The sequence below is a fragment of the Haemaphysalis longicornis genome, unplaced genomic scaffold (assembly GCF_048455015.1).
Source record: "Haemaphysalis longicornis isolate Haplotype H1 unplaced genomic scaffold, Haemaphysalis longicornis Haplotype H1 scaffold_13, whole genome shotgun sequence".
NCBI lineage: Eukaryota > Metazoa > Arthropoda > Arachnida > Ixodida > Ixodidae > Haemaphysalis > Haemaphysalis longicornis.
In genome coordinates, this window is record NW_027526233.1 from 12,956,232 (window position 1) to 12,982,364 (window position 26,133).

The 26,133-nt window shown below is 50.1% G+C and overlaps 1 protein-coding gene across 2 annotated transcripts in view; it reads left to right on the forward strand.

Moving 5' to 3' along the window:
• Window positions 1-17,665, forward strand: part of LOC144164003 (uncharacterized) — a 49,868-nt gene extending 32,203 nt beyond the window's left edge. For both annotated transcript variants that reach the window (XM_077694628.1, XM_077694627.1), the window contains one exon: window positions 17,501-17,665. In XM_077694628.1, the coding sequence (XP_077550754.1) occupies window positions 17,501-17,633 (133 nt within the window). In that variant the 3' untranslated portion in view covers window positions 17,634-17,665. The remainder of the gene's footprint in view (window positions 1-17,500) is intronic.
• The last annotated feature ends 8,468 nt before the right edge of the window (window positions 17,666-26,133 follow it).

Below are 26,133 nucleotides of genomic sequence, written 5' to 3' on the forward strand. Positions count from 1 at the left end.
AGAAGCGTATTTTATAAGAAAGAATAAACAGAGTTGCGTTAGTGTTCCTTCGGTTGTTATCACGGAAAAGGAATTTGAATTCTTACCTTTTTAGTTCAGCTCTTCTCGTTGTTCAAAAGTGTGCGCGCGAAGGTTTTGGTGTATAAATGTGATGTATTTCTGCCGAATAAACCAGTTGTTAGTCCAGCGGTGTTGTGTGTGTGCCTCCTCTTCTTGTCCTGCGTTCTGCTCGCTGGTTTCCCCTTTTCTGAACATTATGAGCCAACTAGCCCAGCAATTCACTCTCTTGAACTTTTAAACACCTTCAAGTCATCTTGCATTGAATTTATAGCGCCATGGCAACTTCGCACTGTCTCGTGTAACTTGTCCTTCATCCAACTCGACCAAAATAGGGTACCAAGAAATGCGATTCTGCAGCACTTTCTGTCACTGGAGCAGAAGTACCAGTGTAGACATTTTCACAGCGACGCCTGTATAACTGCCTCCGCCGTGTCATGTGCTGCGGACTGACCAAATTTTAATGTTTCTGAAACCATGAATGTAAACTGCAGCATTCGCACAGCAGAGGCATATGGGACATATCCTGCTTCACTTTCACTTGACTTCACTTTATTTCCTAAAGACTCCACAGGGTGGTGTTACATTAGGGGTGGGTTGTTCAACATAGATACAAAAGCCACAGGTTGACATTGCAGATGCATAGACACACTTTGAATAAAAGGTGATGGACAGGAGATTGAAACTACATCGTGGGGAAGGTCATCCCATTCTTTGGCGGCGCGGCAGAGAAATGATGCAGAAATGTTGAGGTGCCAGATCGGGGTAGGAAGACTTGAAGTGGATGGCCAGTGCGGGGGGAAATGCGTGCGGCGGGAGCGATGAAAGGTGGTTGGTGGAGTGAGCTGTGGTACAACTTGTGGTACAGTGACAAAGTAGCAGTTCTGCGCCGAAGGGAAAGACTTGACAGAACGGAGTAATTTTAAATGCAGAGCATTTCAGTAACTCACGATGTCACCCGCGTTGGCGTCCGTAGTCCGCACGCTCACTGCGCATGCGCGTCGAGTCGAGGCGAAAGCGAACACATCTCTCGCGAGGGGCATTGGATTGGATTCGAACACTCTCTCGCGAGGGGCATTGGATTGGATTCGATTGGATTGGATTGGCTTGGCTTGGATTGGATTGGATTTGGCTTGGATTGGATTGGATTGAAGTGGATTGTGTTGGATTGTGTTGCGTCATAGCCGCGGCAGACGCGCTTGGGCCGGCGCATGGGCAGTACTCTCTCTTCCGCGGTTTCCTCTCCTTCGGGCGCGCTGCGCATATAACCGGTGTGCCGTTCTCCGGCCAAGCAACATCCGCGGTTGGCTCAAACACCTAGAGTCCACGCCGCTTTACAAGTACGCCAACGTCGTCGACTGGGACCGGTTTACGCAGTCCCTTCAACGTATATAAGCGGTGGAGCGCGCGTTCGGAATTCAGTCAAGGGCGTCTTTGCATGGCTTACGCTTGACGTGACGCTTTGCTTGACTCGAGTAGATGCGACGCATTTACTCGAGTTCCCCCCGTGGGAAGATGCGGGCGGCTTTGTTCAGGAAACTGGACACTACTTTCTGCCAGGAGCCTTCTTCTGTGACGATCGCCCTGAAGGGGTAATCAGGCTTGTGAGTCTTCGCGGTGAAAAACACTCGCAGTACACCCTGTGGGCTACTCCGGACTTCTGTTTAAGAGATGAAACACTGTCATCGTAAGAACAAGAAGAATGAATGAAGCGAGCGGCGCGATTTTGCACTGCTTCGATGGCGTTAATCAAATATACTTGGTGAGGGCTCCAGATGGGTGATGTGTATTCTAGTTCGGACCGGATTATCGACTGGTAGGCCAGAAGACGCACGTGATACGGTGAGTGACGTAGGTGACGTTTTGGAAATCCTAATGGTGGGTTGGCTGATGAAATCACGTTAGTGACATGCGTTCGCCAGGAGAGATCAGGGGTTAATGTTACACCAAGATACCCATAGGATACGGCTGTTTCGACTGGTACGTTAGCAATTTCATAGGAAAATCGGAGTGTAGTTTTGCGGCAGTGGAAAGAAACTAATTTGCATTTGTTAGGATTAAGGGTCATAAGCCAACAGTCACACCAGTTTATTACTTCATTAAGGTCATTCTGTAGTGCTGCTTGATCAAATGTGTTGGCTATTTTCCGGTAGAAAACACAATCATCTGCAAACATGCGAAGGTTGCATGATAAATTGTTAGGCAAGTCGTTAATGTAGATTAGGAACAAAAGAGGGCTAAGGACAGATCCCTGTGGCACTCCAGACTTCACATAAGAGAGTTAGATTTGACGTTGCTAACGAAAATAAACTGAGAGCGGTTAGTCAGAAATTGAGTAATCCAATTAAGAAGCTCAGCTGGAACATTTAATAGAGAACGTTTCTTTAGTAGGCGCTGGCGTGGAACTTTATCGAAAGCTTTAGTGAAATCAACAAAAATAGCATCAGTTTGAAGGTTACCACCGAGGTTAGCATGCAGGTTGTGAAGGAAAAGGGCTAGTTGGGTTACGCATGAGCGACCTTTTCGAAATCTGTGTTGAGAGGAATGAAAGAAACTGTTACAATCAAGAAAATGCATATGAGCGTATATGACATGTTCCACGAGTTTGCAAGACACACTGGTTAATGATATTGGGCGATAATTTAACGGGCAGTCTCTTTTACCTGTCTTGTGAACCGGAATGACCTTCCCACACTTTTAGTCGAAAGGCAGGATACCTGAGGAAAGTGACTTGGAGAACAGCAAAAGTAAAAAAAATCGCGCCAATCCACCCTGTGAATGTGGTTGGAAAGCAAAGCTGTAAACGGCACCCATGACGATTACCCATGCGACGTCACTTAAATTCACTCACATCGCTCTACAAATAGCAAAACAAGAGAGAAGTGAAATGCACTTAACCACACCATTTATTACTTCAGAGAGATATTATTGTTAAGGTTAAATCAATGCATGGAACATGAATGGTGTTTGGTTGAGTTGTATTGGTGTAGCAAAAGAGTGGAAACATTTTTTTATAAAATTAAAGTAAGCTCCAACCCGGTGTTAGACGATCTGTCTTCTCCGTCTCTGCGCCGCGGACGTAGGCGACGAGATTGGCAGCAGAGAAGGAGGAGGAGGAAGAAATACTTCTGTTCCGATTTTTAACGGCCCAGAGTGCAGCCCTGGGGAGTGATTCCTTCTGCTGTGGGGCCCGTATGCAGTCCGCGCGGCCTTTTTTCTGTCCACCCGCTGAAGCTGGGTAGGTAGAAAGGGCCTGGACAGCAGCATCTCCCATCGCTCTTGTAGGGTAGTTGACGGAAAGAGAGGAGGGTGCTCAGGGCTAAAGTCGCACACCCTGATTACGGGGCGGAGTGTTCCTACTTCTGAGCAAAATTTACATTTAGCGTCGTAGCGATTCGGATACATTAAGTGAAGACGCGTAGGCTGTGGGAAGGAGCCCGGATTGTATGAGCCGCAGGGTAGTTTGTTGTTCTCTGGAAAGGTCAAGGTAAGGCGAAGGTATGGTCTGTCTCAGAAGGCGATAATGCTGGGTTATCGCCCTGAACGTGACAAGTGGGTGACTGTCCTTGTGCAGCTCCATAGCGCGGGAGGTAAAAGCGCAGGCTTGTTGGCTGGGCGTATTTGTTGCCCTCCATTGAAGCGTGAGGGGGTGTCCAGATGATCTGAATGGAACCGTTTGGGGAGTGGTTTTTTAGCACGCACAGTGCAGGTCAGGACACCCAACCCTACTGGTAATTCCAGCAGGCTTGCTAGGAATCGATGACTACCCTCCGAACCCCTGGTTGAGCGAGAGCCAAGGTGGTGGCTGCCTCTTCTGCTGCCGTCATTTCTTGGGTCATAAGCGAGGTAGACGCAAGGAGGTTCGTTCTGGAGGTAGCCACGATGATGGCGTATTGCTGCCCTCGATGTTTTGAGGCGTCTGTGTAGATAACTGCTTGATCCCCACCGAGGGTGGTGTTTAGCGCTTGAGCCTATGCTTTTCAGTGACCCTCGTCATGTGAGGGGTTCATATTTATAAGCGAAGGGAGCATCCTAGTTTTAGTCGCCAAGAGTCTGGATGTATGTCCAGCGGAGTGACATTCTGGGCGGCCCAGCCAATCTGGTGAAGTATGCGGTTAGCCATCGCAGTTCTGTGTCGGACCTTCTGGTTAGAAAGATGGCCTTCTATCAGCTCTTCCACGGTGTTGTGGAGCCCCGTGCTAAGCAGCCTCTGTGTGGACGCACTCATGAGAAGACCAATGGCCTGCTCGACCGCCTTTCTAATCATTATATAAAGCATCTCTATGTCTTCCTTGTCGAGAAGAAGACAGGGGGCTGACGTAAGTAACTCTCGAGAGGACAAAGCTTCAATTAATCGAAAGGTACCGGATTTCTTTAGGCCTCGCTTCTTGGTGGCAACTCGCCTGGTCATGTGTATGATTTGATTAATGCTGTTTTTGAGGCGCTGCAAGGCCACGTCACTCTTGGTGTTACGGGGGGGGGTAGAGGTAAAAGGCTTTGCTTTAAAATTCGGCTGATATGTGCTTAGTGTTCTTTAACAGCTTGGATGTAATTTCATTGGTACCCGCCGAGGATGACAGTTTCGTTTTTTCTATTGAAGACAGGATACCATTGAAACCTATGTGAAAGGGTGGCATTTACGGCAGATTAACAGTGAATAATTCTGTTTCAACGGGGTTAGATTCATTCGTAAACAAAGACGAAAAGGCGGCATTGAATATATTGGCACATTCTGAACTTGATTCTTGACCAGAATCATTAGTAGGGGCGATGGGGGTGTGTGTTATGTGGATTTATTATTCGGTTAATCAGTAAGAATTTTCGGTAGTTCCGTATGGAAAAATGAGTTCTTGGCGTTGCGCACTTCACGTGAATATGCTTTCACGGCAACCTTGGTTTTTTCCCATGCAGAGTCAGTGTTTTTATTCTTCGCCGCACGAAAGAGGCGTTTCTTCTTATTTTCAAGACTTTTAATGTTTTAGTAAACCAAGGTTTTTGACGGGTGGGACGGAAAGTTATTTTAGGGATAAATTGATCAGCTAGCTGGCCTAATTTGTTTTTGAAGATTAACCAGTTATAGTTATTGGGTCGCTCCCAAAAACCATCTCGAAACGTCGGATGAAAGGCTTCAGGTTCACGAGTGATGGCCCCGTAGTTACCCTTGTCATATAGTTAATAGTTTTACGGCAGGCTTGGTGCATTTGAGGAACGAAGGTAAAATTAGCGTGAATGACCTTATGGTCACTTATTTCATCAAGATACGTTCTAGAAGACAGGCTATCAGGATCAGTTGTTAAGATTAGGTCAAGAATGTTAGCGGTATCTTGAGTAACACGTGTAGGTTGTGTTATCAGCTGAGTTGAGGCAATCAGCTGAGTTGAGGTTATCAGCTGAGTTGAGATTAAAGTTGAGGCAAACATCAAGGAAATCGTTGGCTTCCTTTGCATTGGGTGCAGATACAGTTAGGTTAAGCCAATCAATGTTAGGAAAATTGAACTCCCTCAGGAGGGGGACGCAAGCATTTGGGTATTTGGCCGTAAGTTCGGCTAAAATACCATTAAGCTGGCGCGCGAAATCCGGACTACTTTTGGGGGGCTTATAACAAACACCTAATAGTACGGACTGTGGAACGGAACAAAAGAGCAGCCACAATATTTCGACGTCGGAGGCAATATTTATAAGGGAGCATGAAAGTTGTTCGTTTGTAGCAATCAGGACGCCGCCGCCTTGGGTGCCGGGACTATCTTTTCGAAAAAGATTAAAGTGAGGCAAGTCGGTCAAAATTTCGCTGCCGGTGATGTCAGAGGTCAACCACGTTTCAGTTAGTATGAGTAGGCTCCTACTAGATGAAGATACAAGGTAGGACACGTGGTCGCGTTTGGAAAGATAGCTAAGTATGTTAGTGAAAATGACCGATAAAGAAAGATTAGATTGTTACCAAAGGCGGGACCATTAGACGATCTGGGGCGTGAAGGCAATTGCCACGAGCTTTCTTCTACATTTTCAGTTGTCTCGTTAAGTACGTATCGTTTGGAGCCTATAAAAAGTGTCTCATACCGTAAAAGAAGGGACCTGATTTTTAAATGCAGAGCATTTCAATAACTCACGATGTCACCCGCGTTGGCGTCCGTAGTCCGCACGCTCACTGCGCATGCGCGTCGAGTCGAGGCGAAAGCGAACACATCTCTCGCGAGGGGCATTGGATTGGATTCGAACACTCTCGCGCGAGGGGCATTGGATTAGATTCGATTGGATTGGATTGGCTTGGCTTTGATTGGATTGGATTTGGATTGGATTGGATTGGATTGGATTAAAGTGGATTGTGTTGGATTGTGTTGCGTCATAGCCGCGGCAGACGCGCTTGGGCCGGCGCATGTGCAGTACTCTCTCTTCCGCGGTTTCCTCTCCTTCGGGCGCGCTGCGCATATAACCGGTGTGCCGTTCTCCGGCCAAGCAACATCCGCGGTTGGCTCAAACACCTAGAGTCCACGCCGCTTTACAAGTACGCCAACGTCGTCGACTGGGACCGGCTTACGCAGTCCCCTCAACGTATATAAGCGGCGGAGCACGCGTTCCGAATTCAGTCAAGGGCGTCTTTGCATGGCTTACGCTTGACGTGACGCTTTGCTTGACTCGAGTAGATGCGACGCATTTACTCGAGTTCCCCCCGTGGGAAGATGCGGGCGGCTTTTTCTGTAGCAAAAGCCAGAAGATGTTTCCGTGCGTTCCGGCCCCGATGCAAGAAATCCTCCCCGATGATAAAATCGGTGTTCTTAAGCTGGGGACCATTAGCAAGGAGAGCTTCCTTGGTTTTGAAGGATGTAAACTGCACAATAATAGGCCGACGCCGGTCTTGCGAGTGGTGGCCAAGACGGTGGGCACGCTCGACGTCCTTGGATTCGACAGTTATTTTTAGGTGGTCCCTGCAAAACCCAGTAATACGCTCCTCAGACTGCGCATACGTTTCGGGTGGCTTGTCGTCCGCTATGCCATAAAATAACAATTCTTGGATAAAACCAGCGGGAATTCAGACGATGACGAAGGAAGTAACCACAAGGACAGCCGCTGGCGGCTGCCCTTGTGGTTACTTCCTTCGTCTGTCCTTGTGGTTACTTCCTTCGTCTTCGTCTGCATTCGCGCTGGTTTCATCCAAGAATGTCTAAATTCCAACTATCCCAGCTTGCAACCCTCCTGTAAAACAACAAGTTGTTCCGTCTGGAACGATTCTCCGCATCGTCCAGTCGAGTTTCCGAGCTGCAGCGTCGATAGGGCAGGGGTGGCCAATGCTGGAAGTAGGCGCCAGTCATCTGTGTTGACGGGCCTTGACGGGAAAGGGTTGCTCGCATCGATGCATGATACCGGGCCCAGAAGAACGGGTACCAGCACGCAGGAGATAGCGCGTAGGAAATCCTGCATCACGAACAGAAGTGGATTACACTGCGTCGTGACAGAGCCACCGAGACATTCTCAAATGTCAAATCCCAAATCTATGATTTGCACTGATTCAGGAAATGTTGCGCGGGAATTATCCTCCCGAAAGACGTCCAAGAATCCCATCCTTATTATGGTTATTAGGCCAATTATATGAGCTGATTGCTCAAACCATGAGGCAACTGTTTGTTGGGTCCCGGGCCACTCGGGGGATGGTGGATAACGAGACGGCAGATGCATCGGCCCGTCGTGACTGCACTCACAGACATAGTGCACATAACCACTGTAACCTACACCGACATCAAGCCACACATAAAACAAGTACGTAAAACATGGCAAAAACATTGGAGTGAACAGACAGACAACAAACTCCACATTGTAAAGCCATACTGAAGACGATACACAACCAATTCACACAACTGATACACAGAAGTTGCCTTAGCAAGGAGACGAATAGGCCACACTGTCAGGTTCGGGGGACCATAAACTTTGGAAACAAGACTAGTTTATGATACCCGAAACCCACATCAAACTACACACAATAGAGTAAACAAACTAAAGAACACTGGAGAACGAAAGAACAGAAGGGGACTGCGATAACGCGCTATAGGAAATGCTAACGAGTTCAACCAAACGGAGAGAAAGTACGTGCTTGTTATTGTCAATGGTCTGCCGCACCTCACTTCCCGGGAGCACAGTCATGGCGTGACATCTCGTTCCTGAAGGTTAGGTAACGCACTCCGAGCTCCCGTCACTGAAGAGCCAACGCAGCTCTCTTGCAACGTCGCTGCCTTCTGACGATGTCGACGAGACAACTAGCTTGAGGGAGAGAGCGTCAGGTGTTTCGCTGTGAAGGACCTCTTGTATGTGGCCCGGGTCAGGGCACCCGGCTGCCAGCATTCCAGTCTCTCTTCACCATCTTGTCGCTGTTCTCCACCACGAGATCGCCTGCGCCACCGGCCATTGTCGCTGGCAGGTTTTGATTGGCCGGCTCCTGAGTGGGGTTGAATGACCGACGCTGATGATGCTAGTGCTCTAGGCGGGTTTGGAGCTTACGATACGCCTCAAGTCATAGTTATCGTCGTCGTCTTTATTTGAGCAGCCCTTGTTCTTGTCCTTGCGATTTCGTCGCATGACACACACACATGTAACCCACTCTCACCTGCTCACTGGGAGGAGGAGGAGGAATAAACTTTATTGCAGTATGCAATTTAGGGGCGGGTGGTGACCACTGGGTGCAGCCCAGCGGTGACTTCGGCAGCACGTTCCACCAAGGCTTTCTCGACCCCGGGGTCAGAGCCGCCCAACGCCGCCTCCCATTGATCAGCAGAGGGGATTAGGGGTAAGGGGTTTCGAGGGCACGCCCACATAGCGTGGCAGATGGTGTCGACATCTCCGCAGTGGGGGCATAGGGGTGATGGGTATTGATCAGGGTATATGCGATAAAGGCTGGCGCGGCACGGAAGGGTATTAGTTTGAAGGAGCCGCCACAAGCGTTCTTCCTTTGTGGAAAGTGAGGAGTGGGCTGGGGGGTATTTCAGGCGGAGGAGGCGGTAGTGCGCGGTGATAGCCGCGTACGTAATAAGGCTATCTCGTGTGGATTGCGCTCCGTGGTTAGGGGTAACCGAAGGGCCTGCTCGGACAGTAAGATCTCGAGCTGCTGTATGGGCCGCCTCGTTACCCCCTAAGCCGGTGTGGGCGGGCGTCCACACGAGCTCCACGGGCGTTTTGGGGGGGTTTTGCAGAATAATTTTGAGAGCTTTGGCTGATATGAGCCCTCGGGCAACGTTCCGTATAGCAGATTGAGAATCGGACAAGATGACTTTGGGGGTAGGACCGTGAGAAAGGGCTAGCGCTATTGCCGCCTCTTCCGCCTCAGTAGGTAAGTGGGTGCGGATGGTGAGTGATGTGAGTGGGGGGGAGTTAGGACTGTTGATAACCGCCAAGGCATAGGCTGTGTGATTTTGGTAGCTGGCGGCATCCACATAGTGGGTTGTCGGTTTAACAGGGTATTTTTCTGACAGGTAACGAGCGCGTTGTTCCCTTCGAGCGACGTGGTTTGTGGGGTGCATATTGCGGGGAAGCGGCCGGGTTAGGATATTGTCTCGAATGGTAGGTGGAATCGGGTGGGCAGAATTAGTAAAGATTGGGATGCGGATGTGTAATCGGCGGAGAATTGTTAGTCCCGCAGGGGACGATGCTAGACGGGAGTATTGATTTATTAGATGGGCCTCAATTAGTTCCTCAGCGGTATTGTGGATACCAAGCTGTTCTAGTTTGGCAGTGGAGGTGCTGTGAGGTACCTGCAGGGCGACTCGGTAGACTTTACGCAACAGGCGGTTTACTTTGTCAAGTTCTGCACGGGTGGGATTGAGGGACGGGAGGGAGGAGGTGAGGCGACTGATAATGAAAGCTTGAATGAAGCGTAGGCGTTCTGCCTCCTTGAGGCCTTGGTGCCGGGGAGCGATGCGTCGGAGAAGGCCAATGGTTTGAGTGATCTGGGCGTTTAGTTGAGTGAGGTATTGGGAGTTCGCGCGATTTTGTTGTATTGAGAGCCCTAGCACCTTTATCCGGGGCACCGTAGGAATTTGGCTCTGGCCGAGAGTTATAGTAATGGTAGGAGGGTTCGGGGGTTTACCGCGAGGAGGAGGGAGAATTAGTAGCTCGGATTTTGCTGTGGAACATGTGAGCCCTGCTTGAGCCGCGGCAGCGAGGACCATATTTGCACCGGTTTGAAGTGTTTCTTCAATTTGGGCATCGCTGCCTCCAGAAGTCCAAAGGGTAATGTCATCCGCGTACATACTGTGTCGAAGGTAGGGTATTTGAGAAAGCTGTTGTGGTAGTTGGAGGACGGCTACGTTAAAGAGCAACGGTGACAACACTGCTCCTTGAGGGGTTCCCATGGATGTCATTTTTATTGGTGCGGAGGTGACATCTCCTAGGTGAAGCTCCGCGGTACGGTTGCTTAAAAATGAACGGATGTAATTATAGGTACGGTGGCCAACTTTCAATGATTCAAGATTGCTCGGGATTGCTGCATGGGAGACTTGGTCGAAAGCTTTTTGAAGATCAAGAGCTAGAATGGCGGCAGTGTCCATTCTGGAAGGAGGGGCAATGATGTCATGAAGGAGTTGTAGGTGGACGTCTTGGACTGATAGCCGAGAGCGGAAGCCAAGCATTGTGGGGGGATAGGCGTTGGAATCGTCCAGGTATTGAGTAAGGCGGGTGTGAATAATATGTTCAAGGACTTTGCCTACACAGGAAGTAAGAGATATAGATCGGAGATGTTCGAGTGCGAGGGGTTTGCCAGGTTTAGGTATGAAGGATATTTTAGCATGTTTCCATTCGGGAGGCAGAGTGCCGGTAATCCAGAAGTGATTATAGTATTTGGTGAGAGTGGCTATAGAGGTATCATCAAGGTTTCGTAGAAGTTTATTCGTTATGCCGTCCGGGCCGGGAGCTGTGTTGGGGCGGATCTTGAGGAGCGCCGCGCGTACCTCAGCTTGTGTGATTTCTCGGTCTAAATCAGGGTGTGGGGGTCCAGAGTAGTTGGGCGCGATAAAAGTGGGGCCTTGTGCTATGTACGTAGCTTTGAGATAATCTAAGAGTTGGGTGTTGGTGCCGGGATATTTATGGACAAGCTGAGTGAGTCGTGATTGGGTTTGGGTTCGGGAGGAGCTAGGGTCCAGTAGGTGTCGGAGAAGGTGCCAGGTACGACGCATACCCAGATTTCCACGCATCTGGTCACAGAGTTGTACCCATTGGAGTCGGGCGAGTTCAAGGGCGTGGGCCTCAATAGTTTTTTGTAGTTCCGCTAATCTGGCCCGGAGTCGGCGGCGGTGTTTACCAGCTCGCCACCTTCGTTCAATACTTCTATAAGCTTCCCAGAGATGGTGGAGGCGAGTATCAACAACGTCGCTTGGAATTTCATGTTCGAGGGGTTTGTCTTGAGATCGTTTAGCTGTTAAAAGTCCGGCGATCCAAGTGGTCAGAGAGGTGGCATCGATGCTTGTTGGTGGCGGGATCCGCTCACTTTCTGTACGGAACTGGTGCCAGTCAGTAATATACTGCTGACGCGGTTTCGATGCAAGCGAGTGGATGGGTTGGAGGTCCAATGCAATGATAAAGTGATCGCTGCCGAGCGAATGAGGTGTGCTGTGCCAGCGTAAGCAATGGATGTTGCGGGAGAAAGAAAGATCAGGCATGGTATCACGTTGCACACTGTTTCCCATGCGCGTGGGGGTGGTCGGGTCAGATTCAATCGTTAGACGTTTGGTTTGGACAAGGTCCCACAGACGGCGGCCTTTGGGTGTGGTGCGATGGTACCCCCAAGCGAGATGGGGAGCATTAAAATCACCAAGGATTAGCAGGGGATGATGCTGTGCTGCTCGGATGGCATGAGTAAAGAGGGAGTTAAAGTTGTGAGCTGTGGCTTTGGGGCTACTGCAAACATTCAATACGTAGAGGCGAAGGGCTTGCCGAGCAGGAGGATATAGAATAATAAAATCATGTGGTATGTCCGTACCCTCAATGGGGGTGGACTCAACAGAGACGTTGCGGTGCACGAGGGTAGCAGTGAATGGGTTGTTAGGGGATTGTATGGTTTGATAGCCCGTGAGTTTTACTTTGAGCCCTGGTTCCTGAAGCGCAATGATGGTGGGACTGGGGTCGTGAGTAGATATGTGCATTTGCAGGTTGTGGCGCTTTTTACCAAAACCTCTGCAGTTCCACTGCCAGACTAGAATTTTAAGTTTAGATTTGCCCATTGTCAAAATCAGAAGGGGGGAGGGGGACTTCTTGTGGGGTCGGGGCTAGGTTAGCATTTGTTGTGAGCGCCCGCACGCAAGACTGTATTTCTCCACGAAGGTCTGTAATAGCAGCTTGTAAGGCGTTTTGGGTGCTTACTAAAGTTTGGTGTAACTGAAGATATTCCTGCCTTTGATTAGTTAAAGCCTGTTCAATGGAGCCGAGGCGGTCATTCGTTGCGTTATCGATATGAGTTTGGGGGAGTTCTGGTGGCGGGGCCTTACGTTTGTGGGGAGGGGCTTGGGATGCTTCAAGCTCCATGTCGGTGTCGGAAGGCGTGGGGGGCGCGGGAGGTGCGTTGGTATTGGGTGTGGCGAGAGTGTTGCGGAGAGCGAGGTTTTCCTGTTTCAGGCGGATATTTTCTTGGCGTAGCTGTGAAATCTCGGCGCGTATTGCCTGTAGTTCTCGAAGGAGGTCTGGGGAATAGTGGGGTGCATTTGGAGGTGGGGGATTGTTGGGAGGCAGACGTGGGCGGCTCACCTGGAAATGTTGCGGGTCTTGCTCTGTTTGTGGTTGGCCGGTGGATGTTGTAGCCGTGTGGCGTAGGTTAGTTGTCAGAACAGAAGAGTTTGCACTCTGTTGCATCGATGAGGTAGTCGACCCTCCAGTTGGCAGCTGCTTCCAAGGCTTGCCTTGTCCCTCTGAAGGTTTCTGTCGGTCTTTAGTGCTCCAGGCGTGGCGCGCAGGATGGTTGGCGCAGGTTCCGCGGTCGAGGCCAGGAAAATCGGCGGGGCTGTCATTCGGAGTCTTGGCTGATTTCACTTGTTCCGAGACCACCTGAGCGTACGATGGGGGTCGCTTGCGGGGTTGGAAGCGTCGTGGACAGTCTGCAGAGCCCGTGAGGTGAGGGCCCTCGCACACTACGCACCGGGGAGTGCACGGGTGGTTCTCCGTTGGATTCGTGATGCCGCAACTGGAGCAGCGCGGGGGGGATTTGATGTTCGGGCACACATCTTGCCGGTGCCCAGCTTGCCAGCACGCTGTGCATGCTTCCGTCTTGCGGCGAAATGGCTTGCACCGGTACGTCGCTGCCCTATATCGCACCCAGAAAGGGACTCGGTGGCCGTCGAACAAGATTTGAACTATGTTGGAGGTGTTCAGGCGTTTAACGTCAAGAATCGGTAAGTCTGGGTTATAATTCAAAATACTGTCCTGCACTTGTTCCGGGGTGTCGTCTTCGGGAACATTGAAGATAACTCCCGTGATGGTATTAGCTGGCGCGGACACATGGGCGGCTACTTCATACTGGTGACCGCGAAGCGCGAGGAACCTAATTCCGGCGTACCGGGTGGCACGGTCTTCTGACGGTGTGCTAATAAGGAGGTAATTAGCCACACAGTGTACCCGAATTTGGTCTTCACGGTTCAGCGCCACTCCTGCTTGGGTCTGGATTGCATCGGCTAGAGTGGCTTGCGCTACAGACGACAGTGCAAGTCCTCCTCGAGGGCGAAGGACGATTTTCACATCAGACTCCGGGAGAGGCGAAGCCGGCGGCGGGCGACGCTGGGGACGCTTTTTGTCTTGCTTGGGTGCACGCGCGGCGCTCGAGGTGTTCATGGCTGCAGTAGACGCACGTGCTTGGTCTCGTAAGGCGTGTTGCCGGTGGCGGATCGTAGCCCACCCGGGCTGCTCGAGTTCTTCGGGGTCGATGTCGTCTCCTTCCACGATGTTTTCCATGACGGGTATTACGTTGAGCGGCGATGCGCCGGAGCTGGCGCGGCCGCTTGCAGATGTTGCGCCGGCGACGACAGCGGCTTCACTAGGCCTGTCAGGCCTAGCGGAGCTGGTAGCGTGGCAAATTCACAAATGGTTGTAAGTGACCGTTGCGGTGATCCACGGCCACGATGTTGGTGTCCTCGTAATCTGTGTGACTTGCCAGTCCTCGCGGAGCACGAAATGACAACGTGAATGCGAGTTGTCACGTGAATGACAACGTGAACAGTGAGACAAAGGCCTAAAGGCGGAGCCGATGAGGAATGCGTTTGCATCGTGCGGCCCCCTAGCGGCGTTTTTTTCACCTGCTCACTGGATCATCAAGGCCCATGTGTAGCGAGTGTGGACGCGACCTACCCGTAATGCACATACTCATTCAAAGCAAGGCACGTGACACAACACGACGCAAACACTTCCCACAACTATACACACATATTCAACACACCCGTCCTTCTTTTGAGGAGACGAGCACATGTTTTCAATCAAGCATGTCTTTGAGTTTATCACTGATGTTATATTTTTACATCTCATTTCTCATCATATATCATGACAACCTGGCCCTTTACACGAGTCATCTTCATTGACTGTTGTTTCATTTTACAGTTACTTTCACTGAAATATTTTTGTAGTCATATCAGTGTGATGAAGAACTATCCTTTGGCGCTCTTTGCCCTCAGTCGGGCCTGCGCCATAAAAATCCAAACGTCATCATTATCTACACCAACGCTGGCTTCATAAAAAGCATTATTTTGTTCAGGTAAAAATGTTACTTATTTTATCGCTAACTTTAAACCTATATATAAACTATCTACGAAGCAGTGTAGACTGACCAGCCACTTCCCGCAATTTCTCAGTGGCATCCCAGAATCCTCTGTATGCAATTGGTGGCCGACGGCCTCAGCCACCGATCAGAAACATGATCGGGTGAGTGTGGTGGGTCCTGTAGTTGTGTTTGATCGTATTACTTAATTGCACATGTGCAGTTAGGAACGTCTTTAGTGCTGGCCCATACTAGGTCACTTTAGCGACAAATGTGAGATAGTTCACAAATTTCTTCCGTGTTATGGTTTATGAACGTCTTTTGTGGGTTACCTGGTGCTGATTTATCAAATGATGGTTTTTCCAAATTAAAGAAATTTGCATTTTTCCCGCTTCCTGTAAATACAACACCTTTATAAATGTTCGTCTCCAATCCTAAATATCAACAACGCAAAATATGCAGGAAATCGAATAAGAGGGGTGCCAATAGGCTGCATGTCGTACTCCCTGCCATCTCAAGAAACGATCAATGTCTCCATCTCCAGAACCAGGGAAACCTCTCCCATGCTCCTGGCATCATTTAATGTCCTTCTCGCCCACTTTCACTCTACCCTCCTAATTACCCCAGTGAGCCTGTCAATATATTGCAACGGTTGTTGATCATTTATACATCAAGTGGAAACTCATCCTCTTGGTACCGGCGGTAATTTTTGAGTTTTCTGCCTTTCTTCAGACAGCTGCAATCTTGCGATGTGTGAAGCCGGGTGCGTTTTAAGGACGGGGCGGACATTTTAATCAACAGTCCGCGTAGCGGCCCGTGGTTCAACAACAATACACACGATGGAATCTACCTATCATCCTCAGACGAATAGACTAACCTACAGATTCCACTTCAAATTCCGAAGATTATTGCTTGAAATTTTATACATAAACACCATTTCGGAGATTAGTCTCCCGCTTATCACTTTTTTGCAGAATGCCATTATTAAACGTAGCACTGGACTCTCCCGCTTATCCTTCTCTTTGGCTGCCACCCTCCATGTCTTCTTCATTTCTTTTTTTGTACTTGCCTCTCCTGGAGTATCCCTTCCTGACCAGTATTGCTGCTTACACAATATCGACACTTTCCCGGACGAACATTGGATCTTGCCAAGCAAGCAGACCGACACAACATTTATTTGGGTCCTGAGAAACTACGGGGGGGATTGCAGTTGCTGGCCGCTCCCTCGTACCCTCGTAGTGCCAGGAAGGCCGTGGCCCTGCGCCCTTTAGTAGGCCCTCAGGGCAGCCAGGAGCTGAACGGAGGGGGCACCACATTAGAGAATTCCTCTGAAACCTCATTTTTAAACAGAAGGTCGCGTAATGCACGCCAATGCCATAGCATATGATCCGGACAGGGCGTTTTAATAATAGGCGCTAAGTGAATAAACCTCCCCTGTTACTGGAAAGACCAGTCCAGAACTCCTGACTTTCGTTATTCGGAAACCCATGATTACCATCGTGGTGCATTCATTCTATGGAATCAGTGCACGCTCTACGAATTTAGGTATCGCAGTCTTTATTTCCACTAGCCTGATTGAGCCCACCCTTCTTAGGATTGCAGTGTTGCCTTTCTATCCTGACTTCCCTAAAAATGTTGATCGTGCTCCTCGCCCGTCTTCGGAGGCGGGCGAGGAGCACAAATCTCGACCGCCCATAGCAGAAGGCGAACGGACCTCCATGATTTGTGCAGTCGTGAAAATGTTTTGAACTAATAGCAGCGTCACCATCCACCGTCACTGTTTGTTCAGATGAGCAAAGCCGTCACCTTCCACGAGTGTCCAGCTCATACCCTTGGCGGGGCTTAACGACTTAAAAGGCGCTATTTGCCAGCCTCCATCAGCAGACACCTATGTTACATTTGCAGGGTGACCATAAAATTACGTTGAGACGTCCTCAGTTTGATGGTAGAAATGCCCCGCAATAATAAATAAAAGTGTAGCACTGACATCTCTCGTTTTAAATCTAGAGAATATAACAAAATCAGTGTGTATTTAAGTACATCATGGTCATTGTCATCAGCCTGTCTACGCCCACTATAGGGCAAAGGACTCCCCTGTACATCTCCAAATATCCCGGTCCTGTGCTACCAGCCACCAATTTATCCTCGCGAACTGCTTGATCTCATCTGCCCACGTTAGCTTCGGCCGCCTCCGGCCACGCCTGCCTTCTCCAAGAATCCACCCTGTTATCCTAATGACTAACGTTTCTCTTGCTTCGCATTACATGCCCTGCCCACGCCCGTTCTTCCTTCTTTATTACTACTGATATGTCCTAAGACGCGTTTGTTCCCTGACCCACTTCGCTTCCTTTTTTACTCACTGAACAGCATGACTAAATTACTGGCTTGTGCAACCTTACAATATCTTACAATTGTTTATGGATAGTTTTTTTACCACTAAGCAGGAGAGCCTCGCCGCCAGTAGTTTCAATAAACACACGCAATTTTGTGTCGCCATGGGGTTAGTAGTGGCTGCTCTGTATAATCTGCATACTGGGGTTATGTTAAGCTGTGGAAGCCCTGTTGCAAAATGTCAGTTTTTAACTCCCTAGAAAACAAAAAATAAAGAAATTTCATCGACTGTCGGCCACCTACCTTTTTAGTGCGCAGAAGAGACGAGAGTGGGCTCCATGCCGCCTCCAGTGTCAAATGCACCACTGCCTTTTCACCCATTACTATCATTTGACCATGCAGGGCTCCCTTGCAACCGGCCAGTATCGGGACTACGTCTGGAAAAAGCTCTCAACGACGCTCGTTATGGACGATGGCCAAGAATCATCGCACAAGCCCACCATATTCGCTGCATTCGAAACTTGTGCAGAAATAACGAGCATGCTAGAAGCTCGAGACTTTGTCTAATAAAAGGCTGTAACTCAACGCACGAAACGGCTGCGAAAACGCCCCAACCACCCAGTAATACTTGAGAGCCAGAACGAGATGAAACACGAATATAATTATTCAGCCCTTCTAGTTAATTCGCGAAAGAACTGCACCAACACTGCTAAAAGAGTATGGTTGTGTGAAAGGCTTGTACTCACCTGGTGTTCGGGAGCATCAAGCATGAATGGGTGGACTAAGTATGAAGCTTACATTTTTTTTAGCTACGTCACGAGGATTCCACCTCATGAGGTCCACCTCAACCGCAAATTCGCATCGATCTCAATGATAAGATGAGGTTGAGGTGACATTAAATCTTTATGGGGGTTAGGTAGTAAGACATCGAATAGTTTTGACTTCAACATCATCGAACGAGTTTCAGGAAGCCTGAAGGTGAGGTTGGAGCAAAGGCCAGGGGGTAACTGATGTTCAGGCGCTTACGCTTAGGCTTATGTTTACGTTAACTTTTCCCAAGGATGCGAAATTGTACGAGCAACATTTCTTACGCAGATGTGTCGCTGAGTATTGCGTTTCTGATCTTCAGCTGACGATGTCGCCGGACACAGAAGACGAGAAACCGTCATGATGTTGCCCTTTTACCCGAGCTCGTCAGCACTGACCATTTGCGGGCTTGCGCGCTTCAGATGCCCATTTCAAGATACGAACGCAAACAACGATGTGGACCCTTCCTTCACTACTGTTCCATAGCAGTTTATCACAACACTCTTTTACGGGCAAAATGTTTTAGCAATAAAATGAATCGCTTCTAGGTGAATGAAAACTGCACCCCTACCCGAAAACAATATTCGTAATACCAAGTGAGTGAACTTAGATATTGCCGGGTGAATATCGGTTAGGGCTAGCAATCTTCTGTTCGATGAGCGTATATGGTCGTAACAAACAAGAGAAAAGTACGTTGTGACAAGCTGAACAGCTGTCGCCTTGCAGAAGCAAAAACAGCAGCCGACGACCGCCGAACAACGCGTTTCCCCCCTTAAAATCTTCGGGTCAGTCTGCTGGTCGAGCCGTGAGTAGCAGAGAGAGAGAGAGAGAGAGAAAACATTTATTGCGCAGTCACCGACCCAAGTCCGGGTCAGCTAAATGATGGATAGCAGTCTTCATAGTAGTCCAGAATGTCCCTGGAGATCTTCTGGATATGAAGGCAGAGAGCCTCCTGGGCGGCCCAAACATCTGTTCCGGGCGGGGGAGCCAGCCAAGTGTCCCACAACGTGATGCGGGAGAGGGGGGGGGAAGCTTCAGGGGGTGGAAGTCCCAGTAGGAGTGGGGAATAGAGGGGTATGCGCCGCAAGAAAGGCAGGTTGGGGGACCGGAGCACTTGCGAATGCGATGTAGAATGTGGTAAGATGGGAGGGAGCGGGTATGCGCCTGGCGGAGAAGAACGGTTTGGGCGCGAGAGAGGCGCGGGTCTGGAGAAGGGTAGACTTGGCTGGCGTGGCGATGGGAAAGTAAAGTGAATTTACGGGTCTCACGATCATGAAGACGAGTGGAAGGAGGATGGTATGAGGTTGGCCAGAGCATAGATGGACCCGGGGATAGATCTCGGGAAAGCGCGTTTACTCTTGCGTTGCCGTCCATGTTAGTGTGGCCAGGTACCCATACCAGGACAAAGAGGTGAGAAGGATGTCTGTTGAGAGTGTCAGTAACTAGGTTAGAAGAAAAGGGGTTGACGGTATAGCGTAAATAATTTAGGATGGCGGATTGCGAATCTGTGAAGATATAAGTGGGGTGTTCGGTGGAGGTTGTGAGAGCAGCATGCTCTCTGGCAAGAGCGATGGAGTGCTCTTCTAGGGAGGTGGCATCTGGCGGGCAGAAAAAAGGCGTTTGTGCGGAAACCAGCGACGAGTGGCGTAAAAAGGCTGCGGTTCGTATTTGCGTAGAGGGAAAATGACTGGCGTCTGTAAAATATACCGCTGATCCTTGCTTTTCTAGAAAGGAGACACGTTTGATGAGGGCTTTACAGCGTAGAAAGCGGCGGGTGGCATGCCTGGAGGGGTTCATATTCTTAGGCAGGGGTTCTATGCGGATACGAGGGAACGTGGCCCAAGGAGGGGAAGTTGTGGGGGTTGGAGGAAGCGAAGAAGTAGGGTAGGCCATCGTCTGCAACAGTGCCCGACGCTAGTGAAGGGGCTGAAGTTGGGCTTGTTTGTGTATTTGAATACGTTCTTCTATAGTGTTATATGTGCCGGTCCCGATAAGATTGTTAGTAGGAGCGTAGAGGGGCACGCCGAGGGCTCTGCGGTAGAGCTTAAGGAGAGCTGCCTCTAGTTTGGTTAGTTGGGTGGACGTGGGCTGCAGGTATGGCACTGTGTACAGTATGCGGGACATGGTAAAAGCATCTATAATACGTAGGAGGTGTTGTTCGTGTAACGCAGACTGGCGATTTGTGACGCGGTGCCGCAGATGAATCATTTGCTCGATCTGAGAGTGTATAGTTCGAAGTGTAGGGTAGGAACTACCGGAATAGTGATAAGACCGAGAATTTTAGTGAGTTATTTTTCGGAATTGGGGTGTTATCAATGGAGATGTTGATGAGGTCATGGTCAGGGGCTCTGCCTTTCTTGTTCGTTATCATCATGAGAGCCGATTTGGAAGGGGAGATAGCGAGACCTAAGGTGAGAACATGGTTGTTTATTACACCACCTGCTTCTTGAAGGGTTTCTTCCAGTTGGGCTGGGCTATCATGGGAGGACCAGAGGGAAATATCATCGGCATATATGGAGTAGGAGAGGTGGGGGATAGAGTCTAGGAGGGGAGGCAGTTGGGCTAGTGCCATGTTGAAAAGGGTTGGAGACAGGATTGAGCCCTACGGGGTGCCAGAGGTTAAATAAAAAGATGGAGCTGACGATTCCGGGATGCTTAAAGAGGCTGTGCGGTCTGAGAGAAAGGATTTGATGTAGTTATACATTCGGCTCCCGCAGTTCGTTCGGGCAAGGTTAGCGAGGATGGCCTGGTGTGAAACTGTGTCAAATGCTTTGTGAATGTCGAGGGCTAGGAGGCCGCGAAGTTGGGAGGAGCTTGGAAAGTGGTAAAGATCTTGAGAGATCCGGAGCAGTGTGTCCTGTGTGGAAATGTCGTGACGGAAGCCGGTTTGGGTGTAGGGGAGGGGGCAGGGGTGTTCGATGTGCCATTCGAGGCGGGTAAGCACCATGCGTTCGAGAAGTTTGCCTACGCAAGAGGTAAGGGAAATGGGTCTGAGATTGTTTTAGATGCAGGTTTCCCGGGTTTGGGGGTAAGAACGACGCCAGAATGTTTCCAGGATGAAGGGATCCTGCCAGTCTCCCAGACATGGTTAAAAAGAGTAAGGAGAGATAGTTGAGAGTCTGAGCTAAGATTTCTCAGGATTTTGTACGTGATTTTATCCGGGCCGGGGGTGGTGTTGCGGTGTAGGGAGTCCAGTGCTCGTTGTAGTTACCCGCCGCGGTGGCTCAGTGGCTAAGGCGTTGCGCTGCTGAGCACGAGGTCGCGGGTTCGATTCCCGGCCGCGGCGGCCGCTTTTCTGATGGAGGCGAAAAGCAAAAACGCCCGTGTGTACGAGATTTCGGCGCACGATAAAGATCCCCAGGTGGTCAAAATTAATCCGGAGCCCTCCACTACGGCGCGCCTCATCGCCTGCGTTGCGTCGGCGCGTTAAACCCAACAATCAATCATCATCATCTCGTTGTAGTTCCTAGAAAGTGAAAGCGGTGTCCATGGGCGACGCTGGAAACGACTGCTCGCGAAGTCTGCTTGTAGGGTGGTCTGCACTATTGGGGAACCGTAAGCTGCAGATAGAGTTGGTGAGGTAGGTAGGGGACTCCTGTGTGGTAAGTAAGCGCTTCGGAATCGGATTCATGGGTTGCGTTGGCTGAATGAGAGTTTTAAGGAGGGACCAAGCGCGCTTTGTGCTCATATGGGAGTTTAGTGAATCGCAGAGTGTCCACCAGTTCATGCTGGCCAATCGATTAGCATATTATTCTGCCTCCTGAGTGAGTAGGCTTATGCGGCGCCGAAGACGGCGTTAGATTTATTTCTGTGCCAGCGCCGCATAAGAGATCGACGAGCGTCCCATATATGAAGCAAATGTGGGTCGACGTACGGGGCTGCCAGTGGGGGGCAATGAGTTCGGTGTGTTTTTTATGGTTTTCACGAAGTGATGATAGCCAAGCGTCAGGATTTCTGGGGTCCATAGTGGGAGTGTTTTTGTCGCGAAACCTTGTCCAATTAGTGAGAGAAATGCGGCCTTGTCACCGCGGGGCTTACCTATTACAGAGGAGAGTGATTGAAATGATTGCGTGGTCGCTCCCGATGTTTTCATGTAAGTGCCCCCATAGGGGTGTGAGAGTTCCCTGGTAAAATGCAAGGTCAGGGTTCATATCTCGCTCGATAGAGTTGCCTATACGCGTAGGATAGGAAGTGTCGTTGAGGACAGAGTAACGGCCTTCGAGAAATGCGTCTACGAGCTTTCGACCCTGGGGAAGTATGGATGAGTATCCCCATGTGGTATGATGACAGTTGAAGTCACCAACGATGAGGGAGTCCTGGTGGGGATCACGAGAGCGGGTGAAGAGTTGTTTAAGAGGAGGTGTTTGTTTCCGCGGGTGGTGGTATACGTTGACAATGCTGAGGGTAGCATATGAGTGAAGGTTGTGTTTCACAAGAATGCCATGAGTATGAAAATAGGGAGTGTTGAAATGTGAGGTGTCAAGTGCAGTGTACGTGAGGTGTTTCGCTATTAAAGTGACAAGATTAATGGAATGGGGGTCTTCAGGGTCACCTGTGTGATACGTGTTGTAGCTCGATACAGCTGGGATGTGATAGGCTTCCTGAAGGAGGATGATTTCGGGGGTGGTATCGTGAGCTTTGATATACGCTTTGAGGGAGTTAAGTTTCTTGCGGAGGCCGCGACAGTTCCATTGCCAGATTATTAAAGGATTACGCTTGTTCATGGTTTGTGAGCAGTACTGGAGGAGCTTGCATTGCGAGGGCGGGGCCTGGCTGATAGGGAACGGGCGCGTTTGTTAGGGTTGCGGAAGGAGTGACCCAGTGCTTCTTCTAAGGCGCCAACTCGCCGTTCGAGAGCATCAAATTTGGCGCTAATGTAGAGGAAGAGATCTTGGATGGGGGTGGGGATAGGTACAGGGGGTTGGTTAGTTGCATTTGTAACTACAGCTGGGGCAAGTGCATCGCGATATGAAGCTGAGACAGTGATAGGTGTAGAGGCAGGCTTCAGGCCTCGGGGAGGAGGGGAGGGGGAGAGTGGCTGGCTCACGGTTTGATGTCGCGGGGCCTGTGCTGCTGCTGAGTGCGATGCGTCTTGGCGTTCGGTAGGCCTGGTCTCGTTGTGCTTCGAATTTTGTCGTTGATGGTGGATTCTGACCGTGGTGTTTGGATGGCGATGGCGAGACTGGGATCTGGAACGGTGGTTGTCCGGTGCTTGCGAAGCAGGAGATGATTGGTTATCTGCTTTGCGGGTAGCGAGTCGGCGGTGGTAGGCTTGTTGGGTTACCTTGGCGTCGGCTTTAAGTTTCTCGGGGCACTCTGCCCAGGTGCTGGAATGAGAGCCTTTGCAGTTGCGGCAGGGGGCGTAGCAGTCATGCTCTTGGCCGGGCGGAAGCTTGGTAAGGTCTTCGGAGCAAGTCTGGCAGAGCTCTGTAGAAGGGGGCAAAGTGCACACATCTTTGCGGTGGCCTATCTTATGGCACCGTTGGCAGAATTGAGGTTTTCGGCGTTCTGGGTGGCATCGGTAATCGGCCTGGTAGAACAGAACGTAGCGGGGGACGAAGGATCCTTCGAAAGTGAGGAGGGCTGTTTCCGTGCTGCCCATCATGCGAGCCTTGATGATGAGAGCCCCAGTGGAGATGAGATGGGATAGTAGTTCTTGTGGAGAGGTTCCAGCTGGGACGCCGTGAATGACACCCCGGCAGGAATCTGTGGGAGCTGCTTCATACGTTGTGACAGGGACTTCCGTTGAGGCAAGGAGAAAGGAGCGAATGGCTAGGAGCGTCTGTTGAGCTGATGGGTGAAAGATTTTGACGGCGATCAAATTCTGCTGTGGTCTTGGCTGAAGAATTGAGTCAGTAATTTCGCTTGGGGTAAGGTGGGCGGCGGCCGCAAGGGCTTACATGAGTTCAGTGGGTTTGATCTTCGCAAGTGGGATGCCCGAAGGGCGGATTACAATTGTTGCGAGGTCTTGGCTGCGTCGGTGGGAGTGGTATACGGTTTGCCAGCGGGAATCGGTCTCCGAGGACATGGCGTGTTGTTGTGGGAGGGCTGGGTGGGCAACGCAGGGGCACGCTACCGTTGCCACGGCGCTCGGGTTCGCCGAAGCGCAAGTTAGGCTTCGCTGGCCGTGCCGGCGTGGTCCATGTTTGGAATGAGATTCATGAAAAACGGGGGCTGCCCGGAGTTTGAAACTTGGACTGGAGGGTCCCTGCGTGTTCCGGCGTCGGTAGCCGTGCTTGTATAGCTGCTGAAGGGTGCAGTGACAGTTGTAGAAGGAAAGAACGCCAGAGCTCAGCGGAGGTGCGACCGACGGCGTTAGAAGAAGCCGTGGGAGGCGAGTCTGTAGCAGACGACAAGACAAACGTCTACAAAAATGAGCTCAGTAACTACTCTATATTTAAACCGAACTTGCTGGACACGTGCTGACGCGTATGGTTTCATAAGTCAAAAGAAAATTTTACCCAGCCATCTTCTAGCGCGAAAAATGCAGCACACCCGCAGCGAAAAAAGCACGTGCCGAAGCGGCTGCCGCCCCCGCGTACTCCCGCGGAGGGGAGAGTGCAGCGCCCTCCGACGATCATTACGTAGCCTATTTAGGTTAGCACCAGTCTATTCAAATTTGTTTCCTGGTAGAATAGATGAAAGCGGGTTCAATTGTGGCATCCAGGAATGTCGTGGTAGTAGACGATGGGCGCGGCTTGAGGAGTTCATTGGCTGCACGGTGAGCGGAGGCGAACAAGGATCGATTTCTGTAGAGGGGGTGCCGTAAGTACGAATGCGGCTCTGGGAGTGGTGTAGCGAGGGAACTTTTTTTTTCGATGGGACGACAGGGGGCTAACAAAGCCCCTTAATCACGTCAGGACCACTGTTATGGTGGCGCACGAGAGCAGTACGGGGAGGTGGGGGTGGGGTAAAGGCAGGAGGCACCCGGGCCAACGAGACTTTGGTCAGGTGTCGTCGGCGGCTTTCCACGACCCTTTTTTTACGCACATGAGATGTAGTGTACGGGCTCATGGTGAATGTTTAGCATTTTCTGGAGTCTTCGCGGTGACGCGTCGGAGACCGTGTACCCCGGTGAGCTTGTCATATTTTCAGAAGGAAACAAAGGTGAAAATGACTTGAAAAACAACATGTGGGGAAGATTGAATATTGAGGAAGCTGGGACTGAGAATTAAAATGAAATGAAAGTAAGTGTGAAACATTCAATGAAGGTTGGGGCGGAGGGGCTAAGTGCACAGAGTAAGTGTGTGTTGGCAAAAGCCGGGGAGCAAGTGGAAGGGGGGAGCTCAGGTGTCCAACAATGGGCGAGACAAACGGGTCGTCCCGATTTCTCTTGGTTGCACCTGATTCCTTCAGTGCTTGCACAAATCAACAAAATCGCGATCCAAGCAATCGCGAAGGATTTGAAATGAAGTGTTGATAGGTCATATTTTTTAAGTCGTTGACTTTCGTTCATCGTGCACAGCCAGCACATGGCGATTTCACAAAGATGGCGATATATGGAAGGGCGTGCCCCATGCGGCCCCGTGTAATTAAAGTAAAAGAACAATAGACGAGTAGCTTGTCGAACAAATTATGCAAGAAATAGAACGTTTATGTAGGCATTTATTTGATATACCTAACTTTTAATCAGGTAAATCTACGGTTTTTATGTCCTCTCCTGTAAGTTAAAAGCAGTATAAATTAGTATTTGCATTGCGCGCATAAATAAAGCGGATAGCATTGTGTTTACTTTCTTCCTTTTTTATCATGGTTTTCGTGTGGGCGTACCACGTAGTGCTAAGTAATGAAATATTTGAAGCTGATGACCAAAATATTTTGCTTTGATAGGTTCATCTTTCAAGGTGGAGGATCAGTAAAAAAAAGGACAGGGCAACACACTTAACGGCACAGCAAAAAGGTAAACACCTGGTACGTCACCCGTTGTCAATCATTAGGCGTTCGATCTGCTGTCTGCTGCCATCCCGGAAGATATTCGGGGGACCTCACAATAATTGAGGTGGGCGAGAGGGGCAGTTTCTCTGCTGGTGAAAGCGTTATGCTGAGTGCTTTGTAAACTTTATTATAAAAAAATATCAAAGACTGTGCGACAAAGGACACGACGCCCGGTGTTGTATACAAGATTTTTGCACTGAGTGCCCCTCCCCATGCAATGGGGAAAGGAAAAATCTATTGGAACGAGTCAGGCAGCGCCGCAATGACGTCCGGCTGCAAAACAATTGCCCAGT